The sequence below is a fragment of the Alexandromys fortis genome, unplaced genomic scaffold, assembly GCF_014885135.2.
Source record: "Alexandromys fortis isolate MF-2015 unplaced genomic scaffold, M_Fortis_MF-2015_v1.1 scaffold_27, whole genome shotgun sequence".
NCBI classification, from domain to species: domain Eukaryota; kingdom Metazoa; phylum Chordata; class Mammalia; order Rodentia; family Cricetidae; genus Alexandromys; species Alexandromys fortis.
In genome coordinates, this window is record NW_026067952.1 from 14,379,070 (window position 1) to 14,396,699 (window position 17,630).

Consider the following 17,630-nt stretch of genomic DNA (forward strand, 5'->3'; position numbering starts at 1 on the left):
AGCCTCCCACCCCCATTCTCGACCGCAGGCCGGAGACAACTTCGGGTGGGGAGACCCTCCTCCACTTCCTGGGCATGACTGGTGACCAGTGAGCTAGTGAGCCTGGGGGAACTGGACACCCCAGGGCACTTTTTTTTTCTGCACCTCGTTCCTCTGGACTGGGCCATGAGTGACCCCCGTGCAGGGTCCAGGAGTCTGGCTGGGGGCGGCATTTGGTTGGAGGCAGAGGTGTCAGGAGTCAGAGGCAGAATGATCCAAACAGTTTGCATCTTGTTCTCTTCTCAAAGTTGTGACAGTCCCGCCTCCCCCATCCCACCGACATGGAAACTCCTGACCTCACCCCTACACCCAGCTGGGTCCCCAGGCAAGCGGGAAGCTTCACTGTGTCCTGGGGGCCTGGAACTCACTGACTGGTGACCCTGGAGTGCTCTCTGCTCCTCCCAGGGCTCCACTTTCCACATTTGGAAAACGAATGCACTGGACTAAATTAGTGTCTATCCTGGGATTAATGGACTGAGTTCCATGGAATTCCTGCCAGCCCCCCTTAAATTATACGCAAAATTGTGTTAGAAAAAAAAAATCTTTGCCCTTCCATTGTTTTGAGCTAGCGCCAGGCTACGTAGACCTGGCTGGCCTGGAACTTGCTTTGTAGACCAGGATGGCTTTGAAGTTTCGGGGGATCCTCCTGCCTCTGCATGCATTGAGTAGTAATGTTCCAGGTATGTACCTAATTTCCCTGTCCCTTCCCTGGAAGGCAAAATTGGCTTTGATTCTTTCGCTCAACCTCCTGAGTTCTGTGGTTATGGGTGTGTGCTGCTATCCTCACCTCCCCTATAGAATTTTAACACTCCCCTGCTTTTGTTTTTCACTGTTAGGGTGGGATCAAACCAATCACCCCACTGTTCCAAGAAGCTTGAATCTTTAATCACACCTGTATCTCCTGTCACTCTATGTGTGTGTGTGTGTGTGTGTGTGTGTGTGTGTGTGTGTGTAGGGCAGCGGAGATCTGCCCGTCTCATTTTTAGAGACAATGCCTCTGACTGGTCCCAGGCTCACCAAATAAGGCAGGGTAGCTGGCCCATGAGTTCCAGGATCCATTAGTTTCTGTCTCCAAGGTGCTGGGGTTATAGGGTTGTAGCACCAGGCTGGCTCTTTGCCTGGGTTTTGGGTATGGAACTCAGGACCTCATCTGAGTTGTCGACTGAGCTATTCACCCTATCCCCTCGTCAAGAGAACTGTGGTAGAGGGCTTCATAGCACCGGGGATCTCAGTGGCCTCCCTTAGAGCAGCTGCATGTTTCTGGGCTCCTTCCTTCCCGCTCGGAACCTCCTTTTCCTAAGCGGCCAGAGGAGGTTAGCAGTCTTAGGTGGTGTGCAAACGGAACACACGCATGCACAAAAATAACAGGGGTTGGGTGTGCAGCTCCATGCCAGAGCTTCATAGCATGTGTGACAGAGTGACGGCTTGGCACAAGCTGGCACCACCCTCAGTGCCAGCATGAATTCTAGGGAAAGGAGCAAATGGCAGGTCATTCGGAACTGTGGTAGTCACGTGGTCCACAGTGTGTGTCTCCTGGGCATGGGGAAGAAACTAAATCCAGCAGGGAGGAGGAGGGCCCGAGCACATAACTAATTCATTGACTTTATTGATTGTCCAAGACAACAAGGCCAGCAGGCCAAACCAGTCTTTAGTCAAGTTAGATGTTTGGAGAGGAGGAGGAGATGCCTAGAAGAGCCCAGAAAGTGAGGTCCATGCATCAGACAGGACATCCTGGACTGGCTCGATGCGGAATGTTCTGAGCGTTGGTCACAGCCCAGGGACAAGAGTTTTACAAAAAGACACCCACTCTATAAAAAACAAAAAACAAAACAAGAACCAAAACCCTACTTGTGCCCAGCTTGGGTTTACAGCCCCATAGTCCACCCATCACTTCCCCAGGGAAGAAGATTCGGTTCTCAAAGCCCTGGCTCCTGGCGATGCTCTCTGGCCATCCTGGAAACAGGCAAAGTCCACTACTCAGACTCGAGGCGACACACCTTCGGCCCTTAGTGGCACCACAGTGTCTCATCACCCCAGAGAGGTGCTCGCCTCAGAGCACAGCTAGATTGTGGCAGGACTTGGAGCGGGCCTTGAGTGCCCGGCGTTGTGCGCTGCGTGCTGTCAGGCGTGCCAGGAAGCGTCGGGCGCGCTGGCCCAGGCTGGCCCGTCGTCGAGGTGAAGGTGGCTCGGGGGCCATGCTGTCCTGGCGGCGCAGGCGCAGTTGACGCACTACGCCCTCAAAGAGCTCCATCACGTTGTGTTGCAGAGTGGCTGAAGTCTCGATGAACTTGCAATCAAACACCACTGCACAGGCGCGGCCCTCTAAGGGGGTGGGGGAGCCAAGATAGAAGGAGTAGTTAAAGGTGGAAAGAGGTGTGTTCAGACTCTCAGGAAGCATCGCCCCACACACCCCCCACCCCAGGATCGGGTTTCTATAGTGGCTTTGGCTGTCCTAGAACTAGCTCTTTAGACCAGGATGGCCTTGAACTCACAGAGAACCTCCTGCCTCGGCTCCCCACACTCACCCCAGGACTAGGATTAAAGGCACGTGAGCTTCCCCGGTGCTTACTTAATTCAGGTGTCGGGGGACCCAGAGGCAAATGATAAGGAGCTTTGAGACGGCAACTTGGTCTGGGGGACTGGCTGATACTCAGCAGAACGAGGCTGAGAAGATTCGACCTCACGACTAGGGCCGTTTTAAGATCTTACCGGCCCCACTAGAAATATGGAATTTATTAAACTATTCTTCTCCCACTATAAATACAAATTATACCTACCTTAAAAAGTTTCGGGTTGTAATTATTGGCCAATACACTGTTTCATCCAAAGTTTGAATTTATAATCTCCCTAATTTATACTGAGGCCGCTAGAGGCCATTTTCAGCTGGTAGACATTTAGTCTCTGATTACCAGGGGAGTTTACAGGGGGAATTTTAAGTAAAAGTCACAAGGTAAACTGTGGTTCTGGAAATTTCTGTCAGCGTCAAGGAGGAATGATTGAATAGGGCTAGAGAAATATAGGGACTGGGACACTGGGGATGGCAAGACAGTACAGAGACTTGGAGTGTGGCACAAGGGGACTGTAGAACTCGGGTACCGATTTGGGAGGTGAGAGGATGAGGCCTGGTAGGTAGTTGCAGGAATGCACCAGGTGGAGGGTCCAGACCTTCTCTGAGGTGAGCACCCGAGGAGGAGCAGTAAGGCTGAAGGAGAGAGGAGCGGTGGGCAGAGAACTCACCTTCTACGGAGACCTCCCTGCAGCGGGCCAGGTCTGCCTTGTTGCCCACCAGGATGATGGGCACGTGGTCGGCCTGATGTGTGCGCCTCAGCTGGATCCGGAGCTCCGAGGCGCTCTCGAAGCTGCAGCGATCTGCGATGGAGTACACGATGATGTAGGCGCTGCCCGCCTGCAGGCACGACTCCTGGCTCCAGCTTCCATCCTGCGGGGGAGGGACCCCAGGCCCAGCCTCAGAGGGTGCCTAGCCCTGGCTGACAAAGAGGCTTCCTTGGTCTAAAGGGTGGAGGAGGTACAGGTTCCATTCTGGATAGTCTTGGGGCACAAATTCTATCATAACGCCCCGTGCCACCTTGGGAAAACTGCTGATTCTCTGAGCCTCGGTTTCTTGCTTGGGAAATCTGACATAGGCTACCTAGCATTCCTCCCTCTTCCCTTGACTTTGGACGGAAACTGAGTGGGGAACCCTCTCCTGCAAGAGGCATCTTGCTTTGCCTGTTGAGTCTTGTCTTCCTCCTCCTCTTTCCCCCTCCTCCTTTCCTTCTTTTGACAAGGTCTGACACTGCAGACCAGAGTGGTTTTGATCTTGAGGCAATTCTGCTGCTTCAGCCCCTGGAGTCCTAGACCTATATGTGTGCCCCTGAAGGCCTGATTCATTTAGCTCTATCTAGTTTGTGAGGAGAGTTTGGGCTTGGGACACGGCACTTTAGTCTTTCTGCAATCCAGAATTCAAAGAAAAAAGGAGGAGAGGGCCATTGAGAAGGCCCAGAGGGTAAAAGAGCTTGCAGTGAAAGCATGGATATGATTCCTGGATCCCACAGTGGGAGGAGAGAACCAGCTCCAAAAGCTGTCCTCTGACCTTCACGCCTGCACATGGAAAGTGTGTACCTGCCCTCATAACACGTCACCACACACACACAACATACACACTCACTCAAATTGTAATAAAATAAAGTGTGTGTGTGTGTGAGAGAGAGAGAGAGAGAGAGAGAGAGAGAGAGAGAGAGAGAAGAGAAGAGAAGAGAAGAGAAGAGAAGAGAAGAGAAGAGAAGAGAAGAGAAGAGAAGAGAAGAGAGAAGACTGAATTCGGGGAGGCCTTTCTCAGTACAGTTTTGGAGAGAGAGCTGAAAGGTCACCGTGGGGTGTAAGCACAGAGAGGGATGGAAGTGGAAAGGAACACGTAAGTTGCAGAGCTCTTTCTAGTCCTTTGACCAAGGAAAGGAGAACCAGAATAACGGAGACAATGCTTCGGGAGTGAAGATTTCAAAGACTCTCATGAGGACTGGTTCCTGTCCTCAAGGCTCATGTTCTGGAAGGTGAGCTATGGGAAGGGGCGGGGAGGGCCATTAGGAGGGACCTCAAAAGTGCAGGAGGAGGGAGATGTGGTGTGAGGGGGCAGGTAAAGCCTGGCCGGTCTGGGAGGGCTCCCAGTGAGTCAGTGGGCAGGGCTTGGAAGGAGGAGCAGGCTCAGTGGCAGGAAGTGGTGTAGAGGAAGGGATGAGTCGGTCAGGCTAGGGTGGGAAAAGCTGACAGGGAAGGACTGTGAGTGAGAAGAAGCTGGACCGTGGGACAGGTGAGCAGAGAGGTGTCAGGTCTTCGCTCGGTAGGGGTGCCTGTGCCCGCTCAACCACTGTGTTGATCTTTTCCAGGCCAAGTAGCCTTTGGGTAGAATCAAACAGATGCAGCATCTCGGGGCCTAGAGGTAGGTCATGGGGTAAAGGCTTGCTGCACACACACGAGGATCTGAGCTTGACTGAATTCGATTCCCAGAACCCACATCACAAAAAGTACCAAAAACCAAAAGTTTGGATGCAGTGGTGAGGTCAGAGGACAGCTTTTAGGAGTGGTTCTCTCCTTCCACAGTGTGGGGTAAATCCCTAGCTGTCCAGCTTGGTGGCAGGCACCTCTGTCCGGATTTAGTCATTTTGCAGGTCCCATGCCTGGCTTTTGATTGGTCTGCCCAACTCACTGACTAACCCACAGTATTCTACTGTATCCAGAAAACAGCTCTTCCCCATACTGGCCCTCGAGTTCCATGAGACTAGCACCTTGTCTGACTCATTTACTCTATGGTCTTCAGCATCCTGGTCCACTATAGACACCTAACAAGCATTTCTTTCCTTTCCTTTCCTTTTTTTTTTCCAAGGCAGGGTTTTTCTGTGTAGCTTTGGTGCCTGTTCTGGAACTAGCTCTTGTAGACCAGGCTGGCCTCGAACTCACAGAGATCCGCCTGCCTCTGTCTCCCAGGTGCTGGGATTAAAGGTGTGCGCCACCATCGCCCAGCCTCTAACAAGTGTTTCTAATGAACGAGTGGGTGAAGAAGTGAAACTCAAGCTGAAGAAGGTTCAGAAAGTAATACTCCCATGCAGATGGGGACACAGTACCAGTATAAGCTGTGGATTCTGTAGATCTGGGCATGAGTGTGCCTTGTAGATCTGGGCAGGAGTGTGCCTGCTCTCTGAGAACTTTGGACACATTAACCCCTCTGAACACCTGTTTCCTTGTTGACAGAAAGGGAAGTAGAAGACCAACTGTATGTACCATTTTAACTGCACATCACAGTGTATGCCAGGGCTTCCCAGTGTTGGAGGTGGGGGTGGGGGTGGGGAGGGTGCTCCATAAACCCCAGCTCCTGTTTTACAAACACCATCACGGTCATCCCTACCCAGACTTCCTTTTATACTTGTTGAAAGTTATTGGCCATACCAGACATGGTGATGCATGCCTGTAGTTGTGGCACGGGGGAGGCCAATGCAGGAGGATCAAGAATTTGATGCCAGGGCTGGTGAGATAGCACCGGACCCACATGGTAAGAATAGAAAACCGATTTTAGCAGCAGACTGCCTTCTGACATCTGCATGTGTCACACACAAAATAAAAAAAGTATACAATAAAAAATCTTAAAAAATGGAGAAACATTTACCTAATGAAAAGGAACTGCCCACACGGCCCCTTCATTCTCTCCTTTGGTTCTATCAGCGGTGCTGTCCGCCACTCAACACTGCCCACTTGTTTATTTATTTATTTATTTATTTGTGAAACAAGGTCTCTCCACACAGCACCAGATGTCCTGGAACTCACTATGTAGTCCAGGCTGGTCTCAGACTCATTGCGTGGCCCAACACTGTATGCTTAGCTTCCTTTATGGGTTTAAGTTTAAGGAAAAGGTGAAACAACCAGTCACTCCATGTTCTTTTCTGGTGCTCAAAAAGCCCCCTTAGGTGTCATGTTTCCTTATCTGTGACTATAGTACTTGGTACATGGTGGGCAGGTGCAAGGTTTTGTCAGCTGAATCCCTGGAGAGAGAGGATATCCCCGCTGATGTCTTGTCTCCTTCTATTCTCCCCCTCCCCCTTTTTGAGGCACAATCTCATGCAAGCTCAGGCTAGCCTTGAGCTCACCATGTAGTCAACGATGGCTTCAAACTTCTGCATCCTCTGCCTCTAGCTAGCTACTGGGATTACAGGCATGCACCATCATACCTAGTTTTTGTGCAGTGCTGGGGATTGAACTCAGTGCCTTGTAATTCAGTGTGCCAACAGGAACTCTACAATTAGGCTACATCTCCCGTTCATCTTCAACTAACTTCTCAAAGCCCTACAATAAGCGTATGTTATGTAGCAAGGGGAAAGAAACCATCGCATTTCTGTTCTGGCAGGGGAAAGGGGATGGTAACCTTTCGTTTTCCATTTTCACGACCTCCCTAGCACCACACATCCCCCAGACAGTTCTCCACTCCTGCTTAGCGCTCTTTTCATGCTCCACACTGGGCTCACCACTGCGGAACTGCATTAGAATTAAAGACAAGACAAAACAAGACCAGCTGATGATGTGGCTAAGATACAACTGCTCAGTGGGAAGACACAGGCAGAGCTGGCTCTAGGTCCTGGGTTTGAGCCCCAGAACTTTTTGTAAACAAATAGGAGTAGAAACAATTAAAAAAGAAAATGCTTGACCCATTTATCGGATGAGAAGATCGAAATTCAGGGTAAGTCTATTGATTGCACAAAGCTGCACAACTAGGAAGAAGAAGGAAGGTGTGTGCGTGTCACCCTTAGGCATTTTGGGGTCAAATCCAGTGGTTTTTGCTTTGGCAAATGTGGGAGTATCATAAGGATGAGGAGGCATGCAAATGGAGAAGTGCATTCTGGGATGTCTGCTGGGAGGGCGATTGGTAAAGTGAGGAAAGAGGGTAAGGCTATGAGGTTCTCCTACCTTAGGAAAAGGTGTAGGTTTGGGGAAGGGGCCAGACAGGTCCCTGTCCTAAGCCCTGCTCTATATACCCCAGGAGACAGGCATCTACTATTAGGTTTAGCATCCCTCATCTTCCCAGGCTTACAATGTCATACCAGTTTCTCGGCCTCCCAGGTGTCCATGACCAGCAGTGTGGTGTCCTCTCCGTCCACCGAGAGGGTTCTCTCGTACACATCTGCAATCAAGCGGGAGAGTACAATCTCAGGGTGGAGTGGCCCACTGCAGACACGGTGTTGCCTTACTGCCCGTTCTTGTCAGTCACTCCGTCACATTTCCTTGGGGTAGGGAGTTCTGTCTTTCCTGGTGGTTAAAAGTCCCTGTTAGGTGTCCATGTGTCCCCAGTTATGAGCATAGTACATGGTACATGGTACATGGCAGGCAGGCGCAAGAAGCTGGCTCTTGTCAGTTGAATGAACATGGACTGGTGGGGTTAACCTGGGAATCCTCCCCAGCCTGCTCTGGACTCTAGCTCAGGCAGATCATATTATCTCAGGCCTCAGTCTCCCCATCTGTCACACACGTGTGAGCATATGTACATGACTCCAGCGAAGGTCGAGACTGGAGAAGGGAACTGGTCAGATGGTCCCCATCCTCTCTCTGTGTTTAGCCACTCCTTCCCTTCATACCCTGTGCCCTCGAAGCCTGCCGGGCAGAGGCCTGTCTTCCTGTCATCTGACAGGACTCTGATTGCCCTGCAGTTCAATGCACTTCGGGGGAGTAGAACAATCTATAGCTCAGAACCGGAGATCTGGAAGCCTCTATTTGGGAAGAACATTAGTTTTGTTGAGGGCTGAGGGATGGGAGGGGAGAGAGGTTGAGGACTCGGGGCTGGGAGTTTCTTTTTTTTTTTTTTTTTTAAATATTTATTTATTTATTATGTATACAATGTTCTGTCTGTGTGTATGCCTGCAGGCCAGAAGAGGGCACCAGACCTCATTATAGATGGTTGTGAGCCACCATGTGGTTGCTGGGAATTGAACTCAGGACCTCTGGAAGAGCAGACAATGCTCTTAACCGCTGAGCCATCTCTCCAGCCCCGGGGCTGGGAGTTTCTGAGCTGGGTGGAAGCCTGTCATTTCTTGACACACATGGTTTCAGAGTTTCTCCCCTTATGACATGGAGACAAATCATGTACTTTTCACCCAGTTTCCCTCCTCTAGGCCCTGTCCAGGTCGTGTCCTGCCCAGCCCTAGATGAACATCATTTACTTCTTAGCATGCTTGACTGCTCCTATATGTTGAACAGCAAGCATGTGACCAGCACAACTCTCTCTTCTCTGTAATCCTGTGCCCCTAGTGACAGGCTTTTCTGTCCTGTTACCTGCCTGACTCACCCCACAGGGCTCTTACCTCCCAGCTGTTCATGAAGGTCCCGCTCTTGCTTCCCTGCGAAGAGACTGGCCAGACTGGTCTTCCCGACGCCGGGGTCTCCAAGCAGCACTACCCGGTAGAGGGCTTCCCAAGAGCCTTCAGAGTCGCTGGATTCAGAGGACCACCCATCCTGGGCTGGGGAAGGTTTTCGAATGGGAGGGTTGAGGGAGGCCGACTGACCCAGTCGGGGATGCTGGGATTGAGTAGGGGGTGCGGTGCACAGGCGGCCAGGCTGGTGGCCCCGGGATGACAGGGGTAGCGGAGTGCTGGCTCGGCGGCGCAGGGTGGTCTTCGCTTCCTGTTGGGTGTTAAGTGTCATCCTCAGTCTTTCCCCTGGCTCCTTCCTTCCTTCTAAAAGAAGGTGGCTGAGCAGTAAGTCCGTGGCCTGAGTGCCTTCTTCTCCAGGTCCTGATAAACTGTGCAAACGACTTCCTCCAGAGTCCTCTCTGGTTCAACGGGGGAGCAGGGAGAGCTCTTCAGCTCCTTGGGGTTGGGGGCTGCTGGTTTCAGGCCTAGAGTCCACCGGGGTTCGCCTAGAAGGGGCGAGGGCAAGGCTGTAAACACACAGAGGCTGACACACCCCGAAGCAGATCTCCAAATTCCGAGGATGACCCTTTCCCCGTGACACAGACCGGAGAGTGGCTGCAGCCAGCTGAGATACCTAATGCATCCACAGCACATGCTGCCTACCGGGACCGGTCCTTCCCCTTCAGGATCTGAGACCCTCCCTACAGGAAACATCGGACCGCCCCATTCCCCCTTCCCCACCAGTCTCCTTCACTTGTTCAGGGTTGGGGGATGCTGAGGAGGATTGAGGCCTCTGGGAAGTTTATTCCCGCTGCCTGATACCCCCAGGCAGAGTTTGAAAAGGAAGGGAGGGGCGCGTTGGTGCCCCACAAGGGCGAGGGGCTCCAGGGATCTCTCTGGCTGTAACCTGAGTGCCCTGGTGCCATGGGAACGGCGTGCCCGGTCCGCCCCTGCGTGAAAAATTCAGGAGCCGCTGGCGCCATGGCCTTCAGCTTTTGTTGGGGGACAGAAGCCGCGAGGGACCCAGCAACTGGTTTGGTGACAGAACAGGGTGCAGGAAGGGAGCCTACCGGGCTCAGGACTCAAGTGTTTTTTCCGGGGAGTCTGAGCTGGAACTTTCCCAACTCCCGGCCCTGGATGTGAGTCCCAAGTCCTGGGGCGGTCGGGCGTGATGGTGGCGTTCCTTGTGCCGGGCTCTCCTAGCTCTGTCATCCCGCACCCTCCGGGACGCTGGTTCGAGGCTCCCAGTCCTCGGACCACACTGTATGCAGGCGACCGGAGAACTCCGCCCGGACAGCCAAGTTTACCTTGATGCGTGGAGGCTCCGAGTTCCCGCTGCTGCAGCTGCTGAGTACTCCGTTATTCCCCGGCCTCGGTACGCAGCCCCTCGGGCCTGTCCCGTCCCGCCCGGTCCAGAGCCACCCCGCCCCGTGCGGCCCCGCCCTGTCAAGGCAGCCCGGGTCCCCGCCCTGCAGACCTCCGCCTCCAGTCCTCCCCGTAGGGGTGGCAGTTGTAGGAATGGAGTGCCAGGAGAGGGAGTTTATTCCTGGGTCTGTAAATCCCTCTGTGTCCATCTACCGAGTACACCAACTTCAGCCCTGGGCGGAAGCCTCTGAGGGAGCTTGGTCGATGTTCAGAGCCCCAGGTTCCACCTTTCAAGGGAGGCCATGCGGGAGAACTGGGCTCGGAGTTCAGAAGTCTGCATTTTAAACAAACGTCCAAGTGATAACAGATGCAGATAATCCCCAGAGCACCCTTTGAGAAGCTCTGGGTGGAGGGTTAGTTTTGAAAAGCGGTCTTGGAGGAAGAGCCCATGTACTCTGTTGGGAGACTTCGGAATGTCTGGTACAGATACCACTAATTCACTCATGGTTCACTTGCTGCTGGTTCGCAGGGACAAAAGACTCTGTCTTTTAGTTTACTGTTCTCTTTAAAAAAAAAAAAACTTAAAAAACCTTTATTTTTGCGGGGTGGGTGGGTGGGGAGAGGTTGCCAAGGCACCTGTGCAGATGACAGCGGACAGCTTGGAGGAGTTGGTTCTCTCCGTCTATGGATATTGGGGATTGAACTCAGGTTGCCCGGCTTGGCAGCAGTGCCTTTGCCTACTGAGCCATTGCACTGGCTCTATCTATCCATCAGTTTTAACCTTTGTAGGCATGGGGAACAGGAGAGATGCTGATCTTGGCAAAGAAGAAAGGAGCTGACTACAAGGCCAGGGCTCGAGCTCTTTGGGGTAGGAGCCCCTTTAGCTCTTGAGGGGGTTTAGGGGTGTGTATGTGTGTGTTGTGTGTGCTGTGGAGGCCACACTGTACCTGTGGGTGGGACTCCTGGTCATGGTTGAGGGACTCCAGGTGCCTGGTTTGGAACAGATCCACAAGGCAGGGTATGTTGGCTCAGCCCCCTCAGTAACAAACTCCCTCAGGTCTGACTCCCTTCCGCAGCCTGGAGATGAGGCTCTGCTCTGTTCCAAGTTTCAGTAGAACAGTGGCTTTCAGGTTGTGCCTCGCCCTGGCTGACCCCATTTTACGAAGTGGCCGTTGGCTTTATTTTGACTGCACCTGCAGAGCAGCCTGTAGACACTGCCACCCGTCCGGCACCACCCACGAGGTGGAGACCAATAGACAATTCTATTAGCGTATCCGTTCACACTGGTCCCATCCAGGCTCGTTGGTGTATGGAGCCTGCAGCATACATACAGAGCACCAGATTAGGAAAGGGCACAGCACCCTCTCTGGACCTCACAGAAAGGATAAGTGATGCAGCCATGGTACCATCCCCACAGACCTGTCATGTGATCACCTGCTGTGTGTGTGTGTGTGTGTGTGTGTGTGTGTGTGTGTGTGTGTGAAAAGGGACCAACAGATCTCCCAATTATCCAAAGCTTCAGCTCAGCAGAGTCTCCACCATTTAACATGCCCTTATTGTTACCATTCTTCCATCCGTTGTCCATCTACTTATGTGGCCAGACTGGTCCTGGCTGCCTCTCTGGCTGCAGCTTAACCCTGTGTCCGGGCTCTGTGAACCTCCGGAAGCTCTCCACTTGTGTTGTTAGTATGTTGTCTAACCACTGGCAGTGACTTCTCTGGTCCTATATGCCCTCTGCTTCCCCTAATACCCCTTGACCTCTGTGGCTGCTTTAACCCCTTGTAGCTTCTCTACAGCACACACACACACACACACACACACTCATACACAATAACATACACACACAGCTATAGACCTGTGTAGACATGTACATACTTGGAACTGTGTGAAATATAATGTTAATAATTGAGATCAGAATAAAGATCCTGAGAATGCCATGGGCCAGTTATCAAATCGGGACTGCCTGGCAACTTACATCCAATGGAAAGGACATAGCCTGTAGATTTATTGTTATTAATAAATTCTGCCATTGGGGAAAGACATAAATGTGATTGTGCTTCTAACAGGTAGCTTTGCTGCCTCAGCCTCCCTGTTCTACCTGCAGGCTGGGCTGTGCTGGACTAGCACCCTTCACAGTCTGAGAGTGCGGTGATCTGGTTTCCAGTCCTAGTTCTGTTAACTCTGTCACCGTGGGAGCTTACGCGAGTCAACTCCCCTCTTTGGGTTTCGGTCTCTTCATTTAAAATTGTAATCTGCAGGCCTCGGTGGTGCACATCTGAATTCCAGCACTTGAGAGCTAAGGCAGGAGGATTGTGAGTTCCAGTCAGCTTGGGTTACATAGTAAGTTCTAGGCCAGCCTGGCTGCATAGCATGGCCCTGAGTGTCCCCCCCCCCCCCCCCCCAACTTAAGCAAGCTTTTATTAAAATTTTAAATACTGACAAAGAAGAAATTTGTCAGGGCCACCACCTGGAAACTTTCTGGCTGTGTGGCCTAGAGGCATGTGTTGGTGGGGCTTCTATGGAGAAAACCCAAAGGGCCTGGCCCTGTTTTAACTCCCAAGGAAAAAGTAACCGGAGGTAACCTTGCTAAGACAGGCAAACAAATGAACATGTTTTTGTCTATGACATGGAAGTCTGAACTCAGCATTTAAGCCATCGTGGTGTGTAGTCATCCCGGCCTCTTTTAAGTAGGTCTCGCGGCTGTGACCTGCACTTTCAGGCCTGTTCTGCTCCCTGTGCCGGGGATGCCCTTCCCTTGCTCATCTTTCCTGCTGTAACCTAGACGATAAGGAACCAGACTCAGTACCATTAAGTACTGTGCATGTGTTATCCCAGTGGCTCCGTCTGGAGTGGTGTCTTAGAAAAGCCTAGAAGACTTGCATGGCTCTTTGATTCAGAAATTTGGGGTACGGCTAGGGAGCTCTAGTTTCTCTCAGGTGGGGTTTGCTGCTCCGGGCACTATGCTTTGAGAACCTCATTTCATTCAATGCTCCAAGCGTAGTTAGTTATTGCTCTCTGTGAGTAATAACTTCCATCCTCAGAGTAGATCAGAGGCTGGAGAGATGGCTCAGTTGTTAAAAGCACTGGCTGCTCTTGCAGAGGACCCAGGTTCGGTTCTAAGCACCCATATGGTGGGTCACAACCATCCCTAACTCCAGCTCGAGGGGATCTATTCCCACTTCTGACCTCTGCAGGCACCATGCATGCACAGGGTGCACATGCATACACGCAGACAAAACACATAAAATAAAATGAATGAATCTAATAGAAAATTAAAAATAAGGTAATCAATTTGAAAAGAAAGAAAAGGACTCTTGTTATCATGTTGTAGGTGGCAGCAGCCTGGGTCTCTTCCAGGTTGGGCGATTTGTTTAAGGTCTCCCGGTGGTTAGGGAGGGGGTTAATTACTTTTGTCCTTGTTGAGACCCAATGCCTGACTGAAATAGCTTAAGGGAGGAAGGTTTGTTTGCTTCACAGTTTGAGGGTGCAGCTTATTAGGGTAGCACCAGGAATGTGAGGCAGCTGCTCCTATTGCATCTTTGTGTGTGGGGAGGAAGGAGGGAGGGAGAGAGGGAGGATACAGGTGCTCAGTTCGCATTCTTTTTATTCTGTCCAGGATGATCCCAGCCCATGCAGTGGCTGTTCACACTGAGGGCGAGTCTCCCCATCTCCATTAGCTCACCTAGAAACTTACTCACAGGCATATCTAAATGTTGGCCTCCAAAGTGATTCTAGATGCTGCCGAGTTGACAGTCAGTATTCACCAGCACATGGGAAGATGCCGGCCTTTCTCAAGTGTTTTCTTACTCTCTCAGCTGGGAAGATTCATCTCTTCTTCCTCCCCTGTTCCCCCTCAATGGACCCAAGGGCCTTGCAGCCTCAGGAGGATGTGGCTGACTAGTCCACGCAGAGCTAGCCATGAGAGGGCTAAGCAGCCTTGGGACCACGTGGCTGCACCCTCCCACCTGGGCTTGCTGCCCATGACTCTGCAGCCCATAAAAGCTGGAAATGCAGAAAGACTTTATGCTGGATTCTTCTCTGACCTGGTCCCGGCAGCCTCCCCAGGAGCTTGGTGGCCATGGCACAGTGGATTCTGCTCATTGTAGCTTTCCTGGTCCTGGGTCATGTGCCACCAGGTAATCATGTGTGTGTGTGTGTGTGTGTGTGTGTGTGTGTGTGTGTGTGTGTGTGTAAATGAATACTAGGCTCCCAGGTCCAGAAGGCCAGATTAGTGTTTAAGTTATGGTTCCACTAATTTGTGGGACAGCATATAGCCAGTTGTTAAATCAGGCTGCACCTCAGTTCCCTAATCTGTAAAATGGGATTCACTCCACAGAAACTCTTCTGAAAGCTATGCACTATTATGATTGCTGGAGGCTTGTGGGAAGAGAAAACAGGCAGACAGATAACCTGTCCGGTGGCTACAGATATAAAAACAATGGAGGCAAATTGTTAGTAGCATGTGGGGTTGGATGGATGGTGCTGAAAGGCTCTGATCAGCTCTTTAAAACGTTTGAAGATTTATTTTATTTCCCTTTGTAAAATGGTGTGTGTATGTGTGTGTGTGTTTGTGCAAGTGAGTGTTGAGGTCCACAGAGGCCAGGAGTGAGCATCACACTCCATGGGGCTGATGTTATTTGCCCTTGTGTGAACTCTCTGATGTGGGTGCTGGGATCCAAACTCTGGTCCTCTGATAGAGCAGTAAGTGTGCCTAACCACTGAGCAATCCTCCCAGCTTCTAGAACCCCTTTTATTGTGATCGGAGCATGATACTTCACACCTGTAATCCCAGGACTTGGGAGAGAGGATTGAGGGTTCAAGGCCGGCTTGGACCTCCTTAGTGAATTTGAGACTCTGGCTTGAAAAATAACAAAATATAAACTAAAAAATGAGAGAAAAAATTTCAAAACTTCTGTTTTGAAAAAAGCGTAAAATATGCATAGACAGAGAATGGCGTAGCAAGTAGGTAAGGTTGTCTTTTCCTTCCTCTGTTTTGCTTGATGGTAGTGGGGATGGGACCCAGGACTTTACACCGCTTAAATGCGTGTTTAAGCACTGACCTATGCCCCCGCCCACAAGGCAAGTTTATTACAGACACATTTAGCACGTGAAAAAAAAAAATAGAGTAACATAGTGAGATGAGATCTGAAAACATTGAAAACATTTAATGTTAGACATTTTAAGAGGAGGTAGGAAACGGTCTGAAGAGCCCGGATGTGCCCATCATACAGCCATAGCGCTGTTTAGTTTCTCCTTGCCCTACCTCACACTATAAATATATAATTTTGTAGAAGGCAGGTTTGAGCAGAACTCTGTGTGAACAGAGGATCCAAGGAAGGCTGTCTCAGACCATGGGAATGGCAAGAGGCAAACAGCGGAGGAGGCCAGTGTCGCGGGAGTGGGGCACACACAGGAGGGAGACAGCCCAAAGCCACAGATACAGAACTGAGAGTAGATGAACGGTGTACTGGGTAGTGGAAACCCCAACTCTGAGCCCTCGGGAAGGTCAAAGGTGATGCTACACTAAGGGTAGGTGAGAGTTCTGTTTCTAAACCTATCCTAGCTCAGTGGTCTGGGGCAAGACTCTTTCTCTATCTGGAAAGTGAGGGAAATTCCTAGACTGGATGCTGGTAGCCTTGACCACCTGAGTTTCACCCTGATAACCTCAGTTCCTGCTTACTGACCATTTGCAATGTGCCTGGTTCCCATGACTACCCTCTGAAGGAGAGTGCTATAGATGAAGAATCCAAGGCCAAGGTCACTCGCCTGGGAAATGACAGCCAGGGTCACATGGCCTTGTTCACCATTAGTCACACACATCTAGGCTGTGATGCCTAGAGATTGTGAGACCGTTTCTGGGTCTGTCTAAGAGGATCTGCTGGGCTGGAAGGCAGGGTTATAGGGCTAGTAAACCTGTACACAGGTCTGGCAGCATCCTCTGAGGTCTTGGAGGGATCTCTCAGTCTAGGAAGACTGAGGGAAGCCTTCCATTTCTGCCTCCCACTCCTGGTTCTCTTCTTGCTTGAGGTCACCTGTCTGGAATGTGCTGTCCCAGGCAAACCTGAGTGCTCCTGTTCTCCCCTCTTACCCACTTCTGCTCCAACTGGCTACCACAGTATGCTGGTTCCACGGGGCGCTAATACTGGTTCTATGGGGCACTTACCACAAGCTCTAAGTATTTACTTCATTTTTGATTGCCCTGTCTGCACTTTCTTTCACTTTAAACTGTGGTATCCCCGCAGCTCCATAGTTGCTGAGTGAATAAATGAGAAGCTCCATCCATGCCATGGCCCCCAAATATAAGACCAAGTTCCCCAAAGCCTTCGCCTTTCTGTGAATGGAAACTCTCACACTAAAGCCTGGCATGAAAGAGGTCCCTTTGTGCCAGGGAATGTTTGTATAATGGAGGCTTTTTTGGCTTTCACTCTGATTTTGCCATGTGACTATGATGGTTTCATTAAGGTTATTGACCTCCGTGAGTCTTCATCTCTCCACCGTTATAAAAGGGATTGAAATGAGACCAGCTGCACAATGGTATAGTGCTGTTAAGGGAAGAACAAGGGTGTACATGGTAGGAGCTTTTACCTGGACAAGAAGTTATTCTTTTAACCTATGGTCTAATCTGTGATTTACGGGCTTACCTAGAATGAGGTCTGTAACCTCCATGGTAACCCAGTGCTCTCATTTATGACTTGTGGTCTAACATCTGACCAGAGAGCTAACCTATCACCAGCATAGTCCAATCTGTAGTCCAACTTGTGACCAGCGGTCTAACCTGTGACCCACAGGCTGCTCTATGATCTGTGGTCTTCCTCCACACAGGAAGCAGTGAATTCAAACGGTGCTGGAATGGCCAAGGGGCCTGCCGAACTTACTGCGCGAGGCAGGAAACCTACATGCACCTGTGTCCCGATGCGTCCCTGTGCTGCCTTTCCTACACGTACCGGCCTCCACCGGCCTCCAAGACCAGAGAGGACTAACCCGCTCTAGCGCTGGCACCCTTGTTCCACAATAAAGCTGCCGGCTCGCTCTGTATTCTGCATGCATGACTGTGTCCCTTTCTCCATGGGAAGGGGATGAAGTCGAAGGTGTGGGAGGGATGGCTGGAGGAAGCGGTGCTGGGGAGCGTGGGCGCTCATGATCAATCTAACTGTTCCTGTTTTGACTAACTCTGGAAAAATGATTTGTACTCTTGGCCTCCTTGGGATCGTCATCCGCACAGCAGGGAGAAGGATGCTGGCTGGTGGTTAGGACTTTGCAGAAGGAATGCCGAAGCAAGGCAGAATGGTGAATAAGGGTTAATGATAACTTGTCAACAACAGGCTTCTGCCATCCAAGACG

General features: G+C 51.1%; 2 protein-coding genes across 2 annotated transcripts; one reads left to right on the forward strand and one right to left on the reverse strand.

The window, feature by feature from the left end:
• Positions 1–1,648: 1,648 nt before the first annotated feature.
• Rem1 (RRAD and GEM like GTPase 1) lies at positions 1,649–10,361 on the reverse strand. The gene is made up of 5 exons (XM_050151292.1): positions 10,232–10,361; positions 8,877–9,430; positions 7,623–7,702; positions 3,277–3,478; positions 1,649–2,361 (listed from the first exon to the last, which is right to left on the reverse strand). Exons 2-5 carry the CDS (start codon positions 9,214–9,216, stop codon positions 2,090–2,092), a joined length of 894 nt encoding a protein of 297 aa, XP_050007249.1. The 5' UTR covers positions 9,217–9,430; positions 10,232–10,361; the 3' UTR covers positions 1,649–2,089.
• Positions 10,362–13,996: 3,635 nt separating this feature from the next.
• Defb124 (defensin beta 124) lies at positions 13,997–17,329 on the forward strand. The gene is made up of 2 exons (XM_050151293.1): positions 13,997–14,425; positions 17,112–17,329. Exons 1-2 carry the CDS (start codon positions 14,368–14,370, stop codon positions 17,267–17,269), a joined length of 216 nt encoding a protein of 71 aa, XP_050007250.1. The 5' UTR covers positions 13,997–14,367; the 3' UTR covers positions 17,270–17,329.
• Positions 17,330–17,630: the final 301 nt, after the last annotated feature.